The 16,675-nt window shown below is 61.2% G+C and overlaps 1 protein-coding gene across 1 annotated transcript; it reads right to left on the bottom strand.

Moving 5' to 3' along the window:
* Positions 1-13,148: 13,148 nt before the first annotated feature.
* Positions 13,149-16,642, bottom strand: SNAI1 (snail family transcriptional repressor 1). The gene is made up of 3 exons (XM_041417805.1): positions 16,532-16,642; positions 15,484-15,987; positions 13,149-14,413 (listed from the first exon to the last, which is right to left on the bottom strand). Exons 1-3 carry the CDS (start codon positions 16,608-16,610, stop codon positions 14,232-14,234), a joined length of 765 nt encoding a protein of 254 aa, XP_041273739.1. The 5' UTR covers positions 16,611-16,642; the 3' UTR covers positions 13,149-14,231.
* Between the last annotated feature and the right edge of the window lie 33 nt (positions 16,643-16,675).

Genomic DNA, 16,675 nt, shown 5'->3' with positions numbered 1-16,675 from the left:
GGCCCCGGTGCATCCCCCGGCCCACGTGCGGGTGGTCACGTCCCCCCTGCGTCCCCTCGCTGCCACAGAGCCTTGCTGAGCCTCGGGGGTGCCGAGGAGCGATGGCGGCCCGGCCGTGCGGCCCGAGCCCGGCCGGCAGCCCGGGGCACGGCGGGGCCGCCCCGCAGCGCTTCCCCCGTCTGTGCCGCATCCTGCCGAGGAGCCCCGGGCAGCCCATACATGGGGAAGAGCCGGCCCGGAGCCGCTCCGCGCTGTCAGACCTCTCCCTCGCTCGGTAAATAACATTCCTGCTGACGCTGGTATGCAGGAAGCTTTCCAGCTCCGAGCTCGCAGCATCGGGCTGCATGGCAGGGCTGCGGGGCAGGGGCTGCTCGGGGGTCCCAGCTCCACCTGCACGGCAGCGCTTCGCTTCGGGGGAACACGGGAACCCCTCCTGTGAGTTGTGGCTCCCTGTGCTCCTCGGGGATTGAAGAGGGGCTGCCTGTGAAGCCCTGAGCTCCCTGAGTGACCGGTGCACCAGCAAAACCCCCAGCCCGAATTAGCCATGACATCCCAGACCCCCCAGCGAGCCCCCGCTCCTCTGCTCCTGTCAGGGTGGCTGGGAGCCAGGGGGGGAATTTTCACTTTTGTTGCTCAGCAGCCAGGCCTTCCCCTGAGAGGGCCTGGCGACACCTCCCCACTGCCTGGGCTGCGCCCACACCTTCCAGGGAAATCACACCCTCATCCCAAAGCCATGCAGTCAGGCTCCCAGCTCACTTTATGGCCCCAGAGGGAATTCCAGGCTGGGGGATGAGCCCACCTGTGGTTGTAGCACAGCCCGGCAGCCTTGGAAGAGGGGCCTCTGGCCATTCCTGCTGCAGGTCCAGGTGGATTTAAAGGGTGCTTGAAGCCCTGCGTTGCTGATGTGTTCCATGCACCACTGCCTGCCAAAGTGGGCTCCCTGCTGGAAAACAGGAATGGGAGCCAGAACTCCAGGGCTCAGCAGGGACATGGCCCCGCTGTCCACTCGAGCCCTTCCTGGCCACTGGGCAGAGGAAATGTGCACTGAGGGCTGCTGGGGATGGGCCATTTCCTCCCCGGGGCTTTTCCTTCTCTTCCTTGGCCTAGTTAGGAATGTAAGGATCAGTGGAGGAAAGCTGGGCTGGCTGGGGCAGGGCTGTGGGTGCTGCTGGACCCCGAGGGTGCTGCCAGGACCTGCTGTGGCCCTGTCCCCGTGGGCTGGCCATGGCTGGGAAGTGGGTTTGCTCCTGTACTTACCATGAGGGGAAATGAAAATAAAAGTACCGTGCTGCCAGCTGTCTCCCACCATGCCCCCAGAAGGTGTGGGCTGGCTGGGGTGGCTGTCCCAGTGCTGCTGCAGCCCAGCCAGAGGGATGGGGACTGGGGGAAGACGTGGCTGGGGCCTGGCTGCAATCCCTGCAGGAGCCCGGGATGCCAGAGAGATAATGAGAGGGGATGTTAAACATTACTGCAGTCACAGGGCTATTTATCTGACACCAACAGAGGCAGCCAGGAATCCTCCAGGGTGCACAGCTCAACTTAGACCCCATTAAATTCCTTTTATTCCCTGTGTTTTGGCTGAAGCTGGAGCAGCCCCCCGTTGCTCCTGCGGGAGCTCAGTTCCCTGCCCGGGGCTGTCTCTGCTGCACCTCCCCAGCCCCGAGTGGGACAGGGCCCTGCAGGGTGGGCTCAGAGCACAGGAGAGGAGCTGAGGGTCCCCCTGGGTCCCCCCGGGCTCTGCAGGATGGGGACAGGAGGGAGATGCAGGGAGGGGCCATTTTTGCAGGGCCAGGCTTGCACTGCCTGCCTGCAGCTTCCCAGCTCGCTGCTGCCAGGGCGCTATCTCCTCTGCTCTGGCATTTCTGGGGGATTTTTTTCTATCCAGAAATAGGAAAAAACCTGAACAAGCTTGGGGATTTTTCTGTACCTGGGCAGCAAAGAGCTTGCACTTCCAAGCCAAACCTGCTGCGAACTAGAAACGAGTTTAGTTTTGGAGGGGGAACACACTAAAATGAGACAATCTGGAAACTTTCCAAACATCCTTTGAACCCCTGAGTTCCTGCCCTGCGCTTCCCCACCGGCCACTCCTGCACTTGGGGCTAGCAAAGGGCCGTGGCTGGGGCAGCAGTGCCGTGGGGCCGCTCCTCCGCGCCAGGCGTGCCGTGAGCCCGGCCGTGCCGAGGGGTGCTGCCAGGGCAGGTGCCAGGCACCATCCCCACCCTGCCGCTGCCCACGGGGCTCAGAGGGAGCTGGGGGGATTTTTTTCTATCCAGAAATAGGAAAAAACCTGAACAAGCTTGGGGATTTTTCTGTACCTGGGCAGCAAAGAGCTTGCACTTCCAAGCCAAACCTGCTGCGAACTAGAAACGAGTTTAGTTTTGGAGGGGGAACACACTAAAATGAGACAATCTGGAAACTTTCCAAACATCCTTTGAACCCCTGAGTTCCTGCCCTGCGCTTCCCCACCGGCCACTCCTGCACTTGGGGCTAGCAAAGGGCCGTGGCTGGGGCAGCAGTGCCGTGGGGCCGCTCCTCCGCGCCAGGCGTGCCGTGAGCCCGGCCGTGCCGAGGGGTGCTGCCAGGGCGGGTGCCAGGCACCATCCCCACCCTGCCGCTGCCCACGGGGTTCAGAGGGAGCTGCTGCTGCCCGAGGCCGGGCACGGAGGGCAGGAGGCAGCCGGGGGCCGGGGCAGCGGGATCCAGAAGCGGAACTGACAATTTCCAAGCCGTGGTGACGGTGCGCAGTGATGAGCAGGGGCTGCTTCAAAGGGAACCAGCTTTAACTGGATCAAACCCCGAGCCAAAAGCATAAACACTAGGAGGAAGTTTGGCTAAAGTTAAATCATGTTTTATTTAAAAATCTCCCTCTCCCTGTTGTAAGATGGAAACTCTACATCTGAAAAGTGAAACTAAGATTGGAAACAGTCTGCAGTCATTAAGTTTATGCTGCCTTTTTTTTTTTCTTCAGCTTCTCAAGTAAAATATCAACTGGCTCCACTGTCAGGGACAGGAAACATTAGTAATAAGTTCATAGATTTACATTTTCCCCAGGGAAATACAGGAATATCAGAGATCAAAAGTTGGAGAAAGGAGTTATTTTTATACAGTGATTTGCAACCAGTATTCATTGTGGGGAGTAAATAAATTACAGGCCCTTCACTTTGGGGTTGTTTAAATTCTTTTTCTTTAATGCTGTCCCTTTTGACTACTGTAGAGAGTCTGTCAGGCCTTACACAGAGCAGGAAACCTTCCCTGCCTGCACAGAGGCTGTTTTCCAGCAAACACAGTTGGTCACTCAGTTTGCTGTCACACGAGGTTGTCACGTTGGGCAGGTGGGCATCGTGGGGGCTCGGGGCAGGATGTGGGCCAGGCCAGCCTGGCACACAGGGGCAGCATGGGGAGATGGCTCTGCTGGCCAGAAAGGGTCATTTGGGGGCTGTCAGAGCCAGCGAGGCTACCTGTGTGAGGTACCCCTCTGCCAGCCCTGGGGCTCTTGGTGCCCCCTCTGCCAGCCCTGGGCACTGGGCACTGCTGCTTTGGCCAAGCAGGGCAGTGTCCCCAGGCACTCTCTCTCCAGGAGGGTGGGGATGGCCCCAGGGGCTTTGCTGCCACCCAGCCTTGTCCTCCCCACGACCCAGTGGGTGGCTTGTGGCACCCTGGCCCTCGGGGTGTCTCTGCCTGGGCTCATGTCCCAGCCCAGGGACACGCTGTGCCCCGGGCCAGGTGCTCTGCCACCATGAGCAGCACCAGGGGAGCCAGAGCTCCTGGTGGCTGTGTCCCCCTTGTCCTGCAGGTCACTCACAGGGGCCAGGCTGCTGTGGCAGGGCTGGGGTGGCAGGGAGCCAGTCCCAGTTGTGGTGGAGACACTGGAAACTTTGACCAGGCATTTTGTCTGGTGTCATCAATTAAAGGTGAGGCACTCGCTGGCTGGGCAGGATAATGAATGATGGGTTTAAGTACAACTGGAAAAACAATAAAATACTCTCTTAGGGTGACACAGCTGTGAACAATGAACATTAAACAACTTCACACGAGCAAGCTGCCGCAGCCACACTCAGCCCTGATGGATTCCTGTTGGGAGTGAGCCTCACAAAGCCACTCTGCAGCCACCCCGGGCTGGGAGCCGCTCTCCTTCTCCTGCTCAAAAATACATCCACATAAAATGTGCTTTAAGAATCCCTAAAGGTTCATTAATGTCACAAGCAGGGGAGGAGAAAAGAGTTGGAAGGTCTTGAAGTACATGTCGGAAACACTCCAGAGAAAACTGTAAATGCTGCTGGGATGAACTGCAGGCTCTGGAGGATCAGTCATGCTGGAAGACTATTTATTTTCCAGTCTATTTTAAACACTGGACTGTTTCAGATAAGAGTTGCCTGTGGTGGCAGACAGGATCGTGGGACTGGTGTGCAGGAACTCATGCCAGATTCATTTCTGGGGAGTATTTCCTCCCTGCCTTGATAAATCTGCCTTGTCTGCTGTACCAGGTTACTTCCTTTGGAGTTCTCTCTCCTTATTATTACTTATTAAAGTTGCCTGCAAATAGCACTTGGGCTTCATGCAACATCCTGTACGACAATCCATCCTTCTCGTTATCTCAAAGCTGACAATTCCCACCAGGGCCAGAGAGGGTGGGTGGAAAAATGCCTTGAGAAGAAACAGAAATGGCCATCCCTTCTTGCGAGTCTGGAGAAACCACGCTGGGGAGGCTGGAAAGGCCAGGAGATAAGTGGGGACTTCCCCCCCTTCAGGGACAAAGCCATGAAAGGGAAGAAAAGAAGAAGAACAAAGCTGGCAGCACCAACGAGTGTCTTCCCTCGGCTACTGGTGCTGGGGTCCTGGGCTCGTGCTCAGAGGGGTCAGCGAGCCCCCTGCGACCTGACCTGGCAAATTCCCCCCTGTTGTTGATGTTATCTGGGAAAGGTGCTCAGGTTACAGAGCCCTGTGCAGGGCTGTCCCTGCGGGCTGAACCCACAGCTCCACTCCGTGCAGAGGGGCCCGGGCAGGGTCACTGGGCCCTGGACTTTGGAACTGGGCTGCAGCCCTCGCTGCAGGGAGGAGAGGCAGTGCCCGAGGGGCTGTGTGGGGATCCAGCTGCAAGTGGCGATAGCTGGGGGTGCTGTGCTGGAGCTGCCCTGGGGATGGCTCTTCCTGCCTTCCTGGACTCCAGGGTTCCATCCCTGGCAGCGTGAGCCTTTGGGTTGCTGCTCCCAGCCCTGGTCTCAGCCGGTTTTCTCAGCCTGATGGAGCTGAAAAGTGCAGCTTGGCTCCCAAAAGCGTGGGACACTGCCCCCGGGGGCTGCTCTGCTGTGTGAGCCCCTTCCCCTGAGCATCACCCAGCAGCAGCAGCAGCTCCCTGGCCCATCCTGCAGCCCTGCCAACCCTGTGGCTGGTCCCTCCCTTGGCTCCCGGCCTGGGCCATCCCTCCCCTCTGCTGGGGCAGTGCCCCCAGTCCCTGCTGCGGGCACCGTGGCCCTGCTCGGGGGCAGCCCTGCCCTGCCCACGTGGGCTGGATCACGAGCATCTGCTTCCCACCGCAGGGCACCTTCCCTGGCAGCCTCCTGCCAGGGAGCTGATGGGATGTGCCCAGGCTCACTCACACAGGCGTGGGGCACTGCCCCCGGGGGCTGCTCTGCTGTGTGAGCCCCTTCCCCTGAGCATCACCCAGCAGCAGCAGCAGCTCCCTGGCCCATCCTGCAGCCCTGCCAGCCCTGTGGCTGGTCCCTCCCTTGGCTCCCGGCCTGGGCCATCCCTCCCCTCTGCTGGGGCAGTGCCCCCAGTCCCTGCTGCGGGCACCGTGGCCCTGCTCGGGGGCAGCCCTGCCCTGCCCACGTGGGCTGGATCACGAGCATCTGCTTCCCACCGCAGGGCACCTTCCCTGGGATGTGCCCAGGCTCACTCAGCCGGGAGTCAGGAGAGCTGGGCAGCAGCAGGGGAAGGGGCAGGGGGAAGCCTCCTCCTCCCCCGGGGCTGCGGGGAGGCTGGGAGCGAGCCTCTTGGCCCGGCCCGGCAGCGTGGAGAGATGCCAGGGGCTATTTTGGGAAAGCTGGCTCGTGGTAAGCTCCCGAGCCCGGGGAGCACCGGCCCCGTGCTGCTGGCACAGCCTGAGCGCCCCAAAGCTGCAGGGTTTGGGGGGCAGCTCCTCCTGTGCGGGCACGGGCAGCCCAGGCCAGGCTGGAATCTTAACCAGCACTTCCAGCCACAGCTCCCAGAAATGGCAGATTCTGCTGGTGCCAGACGACGGATGACTCCTCCAGACGTCTTGGAGAAGCCTCTGGAAAACTGTCTCTTCAAGGGAGCTCAATTTTGGCTTTCTAAATTGAGACTCCCCAAATTACTTTTGGAAGCATTAGCCATTATTATTTTCCTTCTGTTTAATCACAGTATTTTCCCTGCTCCTCAGTGATAACAGACATCCAAGATCTTCATGCTCTCCCAGAGAGGCCACACACGGGCAGCCCCCAGCTCCCACGCTGTGACCATCCCACCACGGTGCCAGCGCTGCCACACCCGGCCACGGGCAAGGACGGGTGACACCGAGCAAGAGACTGTCAGCTGTGGCCTTGGCAAGGGGCAGGGAGCACTGCAGACCTGGCTCTGCTGCAGACCTGGCTCTGCTGTAACCCCAATTTTGCTGTAACCCCAATTCTGCTGTAACCCCAGTTGTGCTATACCCCCAGCTCTGCTGTAACCCCAGCTCTGCTGTAACCCCAATTCTGCTGTAACCCCAGTTCTGCTGCACACCCAGCTCTGCTGTAACCCCAGCTCTGCTGCACACCCCAGCTCTGCTGTAACCCCAGCTCTGCTGTAACCCCAGTTGTGCTGTAACCCCAATTCTGCTGTAACCCCAGCTCTGCTGTAACCCCAGCTCTGCTGCACACCCAGCTCTGCTGCACACCCCAGTTGTGCTGTAACCCCAGTTCTGCTGCAACCCCAGTTGTGCTGTAACCCCATCTCTGCTGTAACCCCAGCTCTGCTGTACCCCCAGCTCTGCTGTACCCCCAGCTCTGCTGCCCAGCGTGCCCAAGCGGTTCCTTGGCACACCCTGTACCAGGGACCCTCTCTGCCCTGGTTCTGCAGCCCCGAGCTGGGGCACGCCAGGAGAAGCTCCTGGATCTGCTCCCAGCCGCCCCCACGCCCCCTCCCAGCACCTTTTATTTATGGGACAGCTATTTCCTTTTGGAGAGAAGGAGCCAGCAGTACGAAAGGCAAAAGGGCTTGAATGAAAACAAGGTGTTTGCTGAAATTGTGGAAGATGTGAAGTTTCCGCTGGGTGACGGGGAGTGACGTGCCAGCCCCCCCTCCCCGGCAGGGACTGTCCCACAGGCACGTGCCAGGGGCTGGGCTGGCTCCCGGGATGCTCTGCAGACCATTGGAAGGAAACCATTTGCCATCTACCAGAGTGTCTGCACTCGGGCCCTCATCTGAGTCACAGCTACCAATAACTATGAATTTTTCCAGCAAGTGTGGGCCCCACGCTGCTGCCCTCCAGCTCCGTGGAAGCGATGATGGAAGGTTATTGCTGTGAAGTGAGGTTTGGGGGGAAAATTTAGATTATATTGATCACAGACAGCAGCTGCTGTAACCAGGGCAGTCAACTTTCCTACCCCAGTAGGTCTTTTGACATAAAGTAACTTCTGTCTAAAGATGAATCCTTCCCAAGTTTAGCAAGGGTTATTTATCGTGGGCTAGGGAAGCCCAGCTCCTCCCGTGGCAGGAGGCTGATGATGCCCTGGAGAAGGTGGCTGTGGGGTGAGGCTGTGGCAGGCTGAGGCCCCAAGCACGGGGCCACCCCCGAGGGTGCTCTGCCCATTGTGGTGGGGACACCTGGGGCACCAGGTCGCTGCAGGACCCACAGGGCTCGAAGCCAACTGGCCAGGCAGGACACGGGGAACATTGCCAGCCCTGTGGTGCCAGGCTGGGCTGGGCTGAGCTCCCTGCACCCCCTGGCATGGCAGCAGGTGCCTCCACAGGCGCAGGAAGGGCTCTGGTGCCTCCTGCCCCGCTCAGCCCGGGCTCGGGGCAGGGCAGCTCCGCGGCAGGACCGTCCCTGGCTCCTGCCATCCTCTGCTGACACACGGGAGCTCCCTGCCCGCGGGCCAGCACCGCCTCCTGCCCTGCTGTCACACGGCCTGCGGGGAGGAATTCAAATCGAAATACAACGAGTGGCTTTTCCTTCTGCCCCCCTGGGCCAGTGAGGCTCGGGCTGGGCAGCAGTGCCCGTCCCCCGGCCGGGCCCACAGGAGCATCCCTGGCTCGGCGGGGAGAGGCCGTGACACCAAAAGTCACTTGTTCCCCGAGTGACAGGCTGATTGCTGAGAAGGGCAGGTCCTCCCCACATCCCCGGGCTGCCAGCGCTGCCTCAGAGCGCTGCCCCGGCCACTGCAGCAGGGCCACTCTCCAAAACCACTTTCTGCCTCATCAGGAAAGCGGGAAAAGCGATCAGTGGCTCCAGCCCTGGCTTTAGCAGGTGGATTAAGGCCAGTGAATAGGAGCTGTCTCTCTAATGAAGCGCTGTTACCGACAGGCTAATTGAGCAGTGACAGCACGCAGCCCCCGGAGCTCTGTCCCGGCCGTGACTCCGTGCCCCGCTCTGCCTGCAGCACACCCGGCATCGGCTCCGGCTGCAGCTCCGAGCCCCGGAGCAGCCACAGACACAGCGTCGCCAGCATAACCCTGCGTGGAAAATGCGGAGGTGGAGGGAAACCCGGACTAATTAGCTCGGGAGCCGCCAATCTCCTCCATGTGAAACGTGAGCCTTTTTACTGGGAAAAGTAAAACAGGCCCCACACTGCTTCCAGGGAGCCCAGTAAAACAGGAGGTGATCCACACACACGTGTATTGTGCTAGATTTAAGATTCTTTCTGGTGGTTTTCTAGGCAGATCTCCAACAAGCTGCAGCACAGCAGAGTGGGCACGGGCTGGTGGTTCCCTCTGGCACCTCTGACGGTCACTGCTGCCGGTCCTTGTGCCCGTGGCCGCCCTCAGGTGATGAAGGAGGCACACCAGCCCCGTGGCAGGTGCCCTGTGCTGGGTGGGCATCACCCCTGTGCTGGGTGGGCATCACCTCTGTGCCGGGTGGGCATCACCCCTGTGCCCTGCCCTGCTGCTCGGGGGGACCGGGGTCTCTGGCTGGCAGAGGAAAAGGTGAGCACAGACCTGGAAAGGTGAGCACAGACAGTGCAAGACCACGGAGGTGCTGCCACCAGCCCACCCGCACGCCAGGAGCAGCAGCTTAGTTTGGGTCCTGCAGCCTCAGGGCCTGCCCGGGCCTGTCCCCCTGCCTTCGCTGTGCTTTATCTGCACCTCCCCAGCCCCAGCGCTCAGCTCATCAGCCGATTAAAGATTAATTTGAGATTATTGCTCGTGTCAACAGCCCACAGGCAGGAAAACAATAGCTACACCTGCGGCTTGTTTGTGAGCTGTTAATGGACAGGCTTTCCCCGGAGCGCTGCTGGCAGGCTGAGCCTGCCCGGCACCTGCTGCCCCTGTCCGGGCAGGGAGAGCCTCACCCAGCCCCGAGGTCTCCTGCATCCCCCCTGTCCCCAGGGGAAGCCCGCCTTGTCCCTGCTGGTCACCCCACGAGCCGTCCCAGCTTCTCCATCGCTCCCTGCCCCAAATCAGGAGCGGCCTCGCAGCCCTCGGCTTCCAGGACGGGCCTGTCCCTCGCTCTGCCCGGCTCCTGTTCTCTTGTCCGGCTTTCTCTGGCTGAGGAAAGAGCCAAGAGAAGAACTGGCTGCTAGACTGTGGAAGGGCTGAGCTTTGGCTGCCCTCTCTGGGGGCTGCACCCTCGCTCAGGTGCTGGGAGTGCTCCTGCAGGGGCTGTGGGGGATCACAGCATCATGAGAACATTTCTGTCAGATAGCTTTGCAGTGACACGAGAAGAAAGTGGATTTTTTTTTTTTTCCTTCTACTGCTCTGGAGGTGGGAGGAGACATTCTGGGGGTCCCAGAGCCCCTCTTCACCCTCCCAGCACAAGGACCAGGTGTGCTTTGTGCCTGTCCTTGGGACAGATGGGGACAGAAAGGGGTGAAAAAGGAAATTTTGGGAACTGCAGCCCCGAAATGACTGAGGAGATGAAGCTTAGCCTTTGCAGAGATGGGTGTAATCCTCCTTCTTTCCTTCTCATCGCCTCTGGGCTACTCCAGATGCCTGCAGACAGGACGGGATAGTTCAAATGGGAGCCTTGAAGCCCTTTTCAGCCCGGTGTCTCCACACGGGCCTGCCGCAGGGGGCTGCCACGGCACGGTGGGCTTCCCACCACCCTCAGTTCTACACCGGCTCAGGGAGGAGGAAACACTCATCCTCTCGGGGAAGGAAAGGCGCTTTGCGGTTTCCCTGGAGCCTTTGAAAGGGCTCCAGGAGCTGGGGGGCCGTGCGTGCTGGTTTGGAGTCCCGCCGTGGAGATGGAGCGGCGCAGTTCAAACGCTCGGCACGGCCCGGCACGGCCCCGCACGGCCCCGGTACCTGCCGAGAGCCTGACTGCAGCCCTGAGCCCCAGCCTGCCGCAGATGGTCCCGCAAGGTGCTCACCAAATGGTTCCTCGCTGGTCGCCGCTGCCCTGCCCCCGCTCGGCCCCAGAGCCCTGCCCGGCCCGGGGGGCTTCGGCTCCTGGGGGGTTAAACGGGGAGGGGGAACTGCCGAGCCCTCGGCACGGCCCCCCGGCTTGGCTGAGCAGCGCCGGGGACCGAGGGCAGGGCACCGCTGCTCGCGGCTTTCCTGCAGAAAATGAGGTGAAAAAGGAATTGCCGCTCGTCCCCAGGCCCGGCTCCCGGGGGCATCTCTGCATCCCAGAGCGCTGCAGGGGCCGAGAAAGGATCACCCGCGTGTGGAGATGCCCAGGGGTGTCCTGGCCATGCTCCTCTGCTCACCCCAACACCCCTCAGGAGGAGAAAAAGAAATACTTTTGCAGTAGTGAATCGAGCAGCTGGCCCGGAAAGGAGCGATCTGGAGCACGCCGATCACCGTGCGACCGGCCAGCAGCTGGTCCGGAGCTGGGCGGCACCGGGGGCGGCCCGAGCACCGGGACGGCTCCTGAGAGCCGCGTCCCCGGGGCCCACGGGCTGGGCAGGGCGAGGGGCACATGCCGCAGCAGCCCAAGTGCCAGTGGGCTGTGCTTTTGTGATTCAGAGCAGGCAGCATTGCTTTTTTCCCCCAGTGTTTTAAGGCTGCATTTGTGTTTGAATGCCAGCGGGATTTGTCAGTGGAGCCCAGGCTGCTCTCCACCCGGTTTAGAGCTTCCCTCTGAAAGCCTGGCGTCCCAGCCCGGCGCTGGACAAAGCCAGGAGCACAAGCGGGAGCAGCAAAGCCCGCTGAGGAGGAGGCTTCTCACAGCTCTCACCGCCGGCCTGACCGATGTTGGTTGAAGCGCACTGAGAGGGAGCTGGCGGGGGTCCCCGGTGGGTCCGCTGCGGGATGGAGCAAGAGCCGGAGCGACACGGGAAGGGGTCGGGGTCCCCGCGTGGTGACAGGCCTGGCACACGGGGTGGGGACAAGGCACGGCCGTGCGGGACCCTGCTGCAAAGGCAGCCCGGGGCTGGGGGCTGCTGCTCCCACTGCTCGACCCGACCCTCCTTTCCATTCCAGCTCTTGCAGGTGGTCCCTTCCCAAAATTCTGGGGGCTGCTGCTCCCACTGCTCGACCCTCCTTTCCATTCCAGCTCCTGCAGGTGGTCCCTTCCCAAAATTCGTCTCTCTCTGATTTTTTTTTTTTTTTTTTTTTTTTTTTTTAACTGTTTAGCTGCTTTTGCGGCTCCAGGATTTTATGGATGGAAAGCTGAAAGTAATTAGTGCCCCTCCCCCGCTTCCTGTTGGGAAAAGGAAGAAAAGCACACACAAGAGCAAACCCAAAACTTCCTGCCCTGCTTAATAATCGAGTAATGAGTCCAACTCGGCTGGGAAAGTCAGTTTATGCAGGGTGAGCTCTTAATTAAAGAAGGGCCGAGCAGCAGCTCTGCTGACTTTTACAGCCACACACATCTTCCTGCCCCAAGCTGGCCCTGGAGAGGCTCGGTGCAGGGAGCCGGACCCCGCGGGCTGCAGGATGGATGAGAGCCCGAGGAGGGTGTCCTTTATTCCCTGGCTGAGTGTCGGGAGCTGGCAGGGAACCGCGGGCAGGACAAACCCAGCCCCGGGAGGCAGGCAGGGAGCCTGGCCGTGCTCTCTGAGGCACCCGGCCGGGAAGGTGCAGGCTCTGGGGCACCGGGAGCTTCACTGTGGGAATGCTGTGGGGGAAGTCTGCACACTGGAGTACCCCTGGGGGCCCCCGGTGCCCCCCAGGCGGGGACAGCCCCTCCTGTGCCGGAGCTCTGCGGTGACAATGGAATGTGTCAGCTCCGCTGCCGCACCACCCGCACAGGGTCACCGCTGGAGCTGGAGAGGCTCGGGGTCCTGCAGAGAGCCAGAGGCAGCTCTGCCACCCCCGGGGACAGGGATCTGAGCTGCTGTGACACCCCCGGGGGACAGGGATCTGAGCTGCTGTGCCACCCCCGGGGGACAGGGATCTGAGCTGCTGTGCCACCCCCGGGGAACAGTGCCCTGAGCTGCTGTGCCAGCCCCGGGGGGACAGTGCTTAAGGGACAGTGCCCTGAGCTGCTGTGCCACCCCCGGGGGACAGGGATCTGAGCTGCTGTACCACGCCCAGGGGGACAGTGCCTAAGGGACAGTGCCCTGAGCTGCTCTGCCACCCCCGGGGAACAGGGACCTGAGCTGCTGTGCCACCCCCGAGGGAGTACCCTGAGCTGCTCTGCCACCCCGGGGGGACAGTGCTTAAGGGACAGTGCCCTGAGCTGCCGTGCCACCCCCGGGGGACAGTGCCCTGGGCTGGGCACGGACCTGCTCCCCAGGGCGTGCTCAGGGACACCTGCAGCCCCAGCTCCCTGGGGACACCAGCAGGCACCCGAGCAGGCCGGGAGGGACACGGCAAGCTCTTGTGCTTTCTCTGAGGTGCCTGCAGCCCCAGCCCACCCCACGGCACAGCTGCCCCGGCCCTGGCAGGAGCTGACCGGCCTGGCTGCTCCACACGTTCCCTCCGGCAAATGCCACGTTCTGGTCACCTGCAGCCAGAGCCAAGAGCAGGGGGTGCGAGGAGAGCCCAGCCCAGCATTCCCCCCTTACAGCTGCGTATTCAGCCCAAGCAGCCACAAAACCCTATTATAAATTAACGATTTTATTGAATATCAATAAATTGTATATCATTATATAAAAAGTTTCATCAGTACAAAATTGTGGCACAAAAAATATAAATACCAGTGTACCTTTGAAATGTAAACATCCTCTTTGTAATGATTCCGTGAAAACAATGTCCAAAGAAAGATGCATTCAGGAGGCACCTGTCAATACCCATAAATAGGGCTTTTGGCACACACCTGTCGATGGACGGCCTTGGGACAGGCCACCATTGTATCAGCTGACAAGTGCCTGCTATTAGTCACAGTTCTCTTGAAAAGCAGTTGTTAAGAGTCATATTAACAGGTGCTTGAGTGCATAGCTGCTCTGTAAACAGGGCTGGGGTTTGAAATGGCTACCCCTGCCTTTCATGGACACTGTTAATCTCGCAGGCATTGCAAATTGTCATTGTGCTGGGGAGAAGCAGCTGCTTCACAACTACTGGGATACTGTATTATTGCATAGTTACACCTTCTACAGGCGGGTTATATACACTCGGGGTACGGGGGGAGTGTCTTGTCCTTCATTTAAAAAAAAAATACTGGTTCTTAAAAGTTACCAAGTGGTTATGGTGTTACAAAAAAAAAAAAAAAAAATCCAACCCCAGCCCCCCAGGCTACAGTGTTCAATAGCGGCGAGGTGCAGGTCCAGCCCCGCAAGGTGCCGAGTGCCTCTGGCCGGGGGGCTCCTGCCGAGGGAGGGGCTGGGGCAGCACCGCCAGCCCCCAGGCTCACACACTCGCTGCCGGGATGGCAGAGGGGTCACAGCACCAAGCCCGAGCTCCAGAAGGTTTGGACAAGGCTCTCAGGCACGCACGGGGGGGTTCTCGGGATGTCCTGCACAGGGCTGGGATTAGACTCGAGGATCCTGACGGGTCCCTTCCAACCTTCGTGGATCGGGCTCTTGCATTGCACTGGAGGCAGCAGGTGAGGAGTGTGAGGGTCCCGAGGGCCAGAGGAGCAGCGTCCCGCCCGGTGCACACTGCAATGGCCATGGAGGAAACTACTCCTACAGAAACTAGTAATAAAAGGGGTATTGGTGGTGAGAGAGGCCCGGGGAGCGCAGTCCTCAGCGAGAGCCGGAGCAGCCTGTCTCCTCGTGCTTGTGGAGCAGCGACATGCGGGAGAAAGTCCGGGAGCAGGTTTTGCACTGGTACTTCTTTACATCTGAATGGGTCTGCAGGTGGGCGCGGAGATTAGAGCGGTCAGCAAAGGCCCGGTTGCAGTGTGTACAGGAAAAGGGCTTTTCACCTATGGGACAAAGAGAAACGCTCCCAATTAACCAGTGCATCAACACATGGGGAATATCAAAGAGGGAGCCATTCATTAGCCAAAGTTTGTGCGGAGCACAGTGAAAAGGAGTGCTGGCTGTTATTGTTCGGGGAAAGCCGGCTATGTACCGCATCGCTTGGGGGAGAACGGCCAGCCTGGGAATTGTACGCTCCTGAAAACCCTTCCCTACGAACCGCGGAAAATTAACGCTGGAAACATCTGCAAGCGGCACGGCACTTGCACAGACAAACGAAGACATGAGACTCGTCTGCTGCGCGGAGCCAGGCCGGCAGGAAAGCCGAGCGCTGTGTGTTAATTATATCATAGCAGGCAGCGGCTGCGAGGCGCCAGCCCAGGGTGAGTGCAGCTATTTCCTCTGCCGAGCCCTGCGCTCCCCCTTCTCCTGCCCGGCTCGCATTCAAAGCCTGGCCAGGGCGAATTCCTCCCAGAAAGACTCTTTTGGAGGAAACAAATGCGTATGCTCAATTTGGAAAGCACAATTAAGTCTACCCGGCTTCCTTCAGCCATCGTCTTTAGCACGTTAAGAGGGTGTGAAATCAGTGCCAAGTCACAATTACACCGTCCCACGGCCCCACAAAGGATGCTCGGGAGATGCTTTGTCGGGGCGGCCGCGGGGTGGGCTGCAGCTGCGCGCCCGGCCCCGCGCCAACAGGTGCCTGCAGCACCTGCCCGGGCCGTGCCGAGCCGGGCCGGGCCTGCAGCGGGCTCAGCACCGCTCTGCCCCGGCTGGGAGGGATGCTTTGGGCACGGCAGTGCGCGGAGGGGGGCTCCGGCAGTCTCACAGCCCCTCTTTATGTCACTGGCCCCGCGCTCGCAGCAGCAGCGCAGATTTACAGGCTGGGCCTTGACCCTGCGCTCCGTTCCGGCCAAGAGGATATTTAAAGGACATTTTAGAGAGATGTGCCAAGGGGGTCTGGGAAGCCCTTATCTCCCCAGATAACACCCGGCCCGCCGATTCGCTGGGGCAGCGGAGCAGGGAAGCGGGAGGCGATAAGGGAGGGAGGGAGAGGGACAAGAGGGGACGTTACCAGTGTGCGTCCGGATGTGGCCCTGCAGCAGCCAGGGCCGGGAGAACGCCTTCCCGCACATCTTGCAGACGCAGGGCAGCGTGTGGCTCCGGATGTGCATCTTGAGAGCCCCCAGGCTCACGTACTCCTTCTCACAGTACTTGCAGCTGAAGGATTTCCTGGCCTGGGCGTCGCAGTGCAATTGCTTGTGCTTGGAGAGCCCGGCGAAGGTGGAGTACGCCTTGGCGCACTGGGCACAGCGGAAGCGCTCGGCGGCGGCGGGGGCCGAGGCCGGGCTGGGGGGCCCCGAGCTCTTGCCTTCATCTTCCTCGCTGGAGAGCGCCGTCAGGTCCAGGGCGGGGGCCGCGCCGCCCGCAGCCTCGCCGCCCGGGCCGCCCGGGAACAGGCTGGACAGCAGCCCCGCGTCCCACACCAGCGGAGGGTAGTAGGCTCCGGGGCCGAGCACCTCGGGCGGGGGGATGACGGGCAGCGGGCACGTCTCGTACAGCAGCGGGGCGGCCAGAACTGCGGGAGGCAGCGGCAGTCAGCGCGGCGCGACCGGAACGGGGGGGGCGGCGGGGCCCGGCCCACCCCCGCGGGCTCAGTGGGACCCCACCCCAGGCCATCCCTCGCCCCGCACCCCCGAGTCGGAGGAGCAAAGGGGACTCCAGCCCCCACCCACGGGAGCCCAGAGCCGCAGCCCGCCCCGGGGCAAAGGTGGCCGGCCTCGCACCACAGTGACCCCGCGCCCCCGCCCGCCTCGCCGCGAGGGATGGGGCGAAGAGACCCCCAAGCTCCCGCCCGCTACCGGCACGGAGAGCTCCCCACGCACCCAAGTGCACCCCATGAGGGAGCCACCGGTGCCCCCGACATCCCCGGGACACCAGGGAGCGGCTCAGCATCCCGGGACACGGGATAGCGCGCCACGAGACGCACGAAATTGAAATCGAACAAACAAATCCACAACCCTGGAAAAGCCGGTCGGTCCCTGCCCGCTCCTGTGTGGAGCCTTAGGGAGATCCCGCACCGGACCCCCGCCCCACGTGCACGGCCCGTCCCGTTCACGCACCGGCCTGGCTCTCCAGCTCGCTGTAGTTGGGCTTCTTGCTGGCCGAGAAGTGCTTCTTCACCAGGAACGAGCGCGGCATCTTGCAGCCCCGGTGCCGCCGCCGCCGCGGGGCCGCGGAGCCGCCGCGCCCGCTGATATGCGCGC

Source organism: Onychostruthus taczanowskii, unplaced genomic scaffold, assembly GCF_017590055.1.
Source record: "Onychostruthus taczanowskii isolate IOZ18803 unplaced genomic scaffold, ASM1759005v1 scaffold57, whole genome shotgun sequence".
In the NCBI taxonomy this organism is placed as follows: domain Eukaryota; kingdom Metazoa; phylum Chordata; class Aves; order Passeriformes; family Passeridae; genus Onychostruthus; species Onychostruthus taczanowskii.
The sequence above is the reverse complement of the archived record's forward strand: the minus strand, read 5'-3'. Positions and strand labels throughout refer to the sequence as shown.

Bases quoted from the DNA above. Each gene is read 5' to 3' on its own strand.
- SNAI1 (XM_041417805.1), bottom strand. From the start codon at position 16,610: ATGCCGCGCTCGTTCCTGGTGAAGAAGCACTTCTCGGCCAGCAAGAAG. The intron at 15,988-16,531 runs GTGCGTGAACGG...TGCCTCCCGCAG, and splicing joins CGAGCTGGAGAGCCAGGCCG to TTCTGGCCGCCCCGCTGCTG. The intron at 14,414-15,483 runs GTAACGTCCCCT...TTTGTCCCATAG, and splicing joins CCACATCCGGACGCACACTG to GTGAAAAGCCCTTTTCCTGT.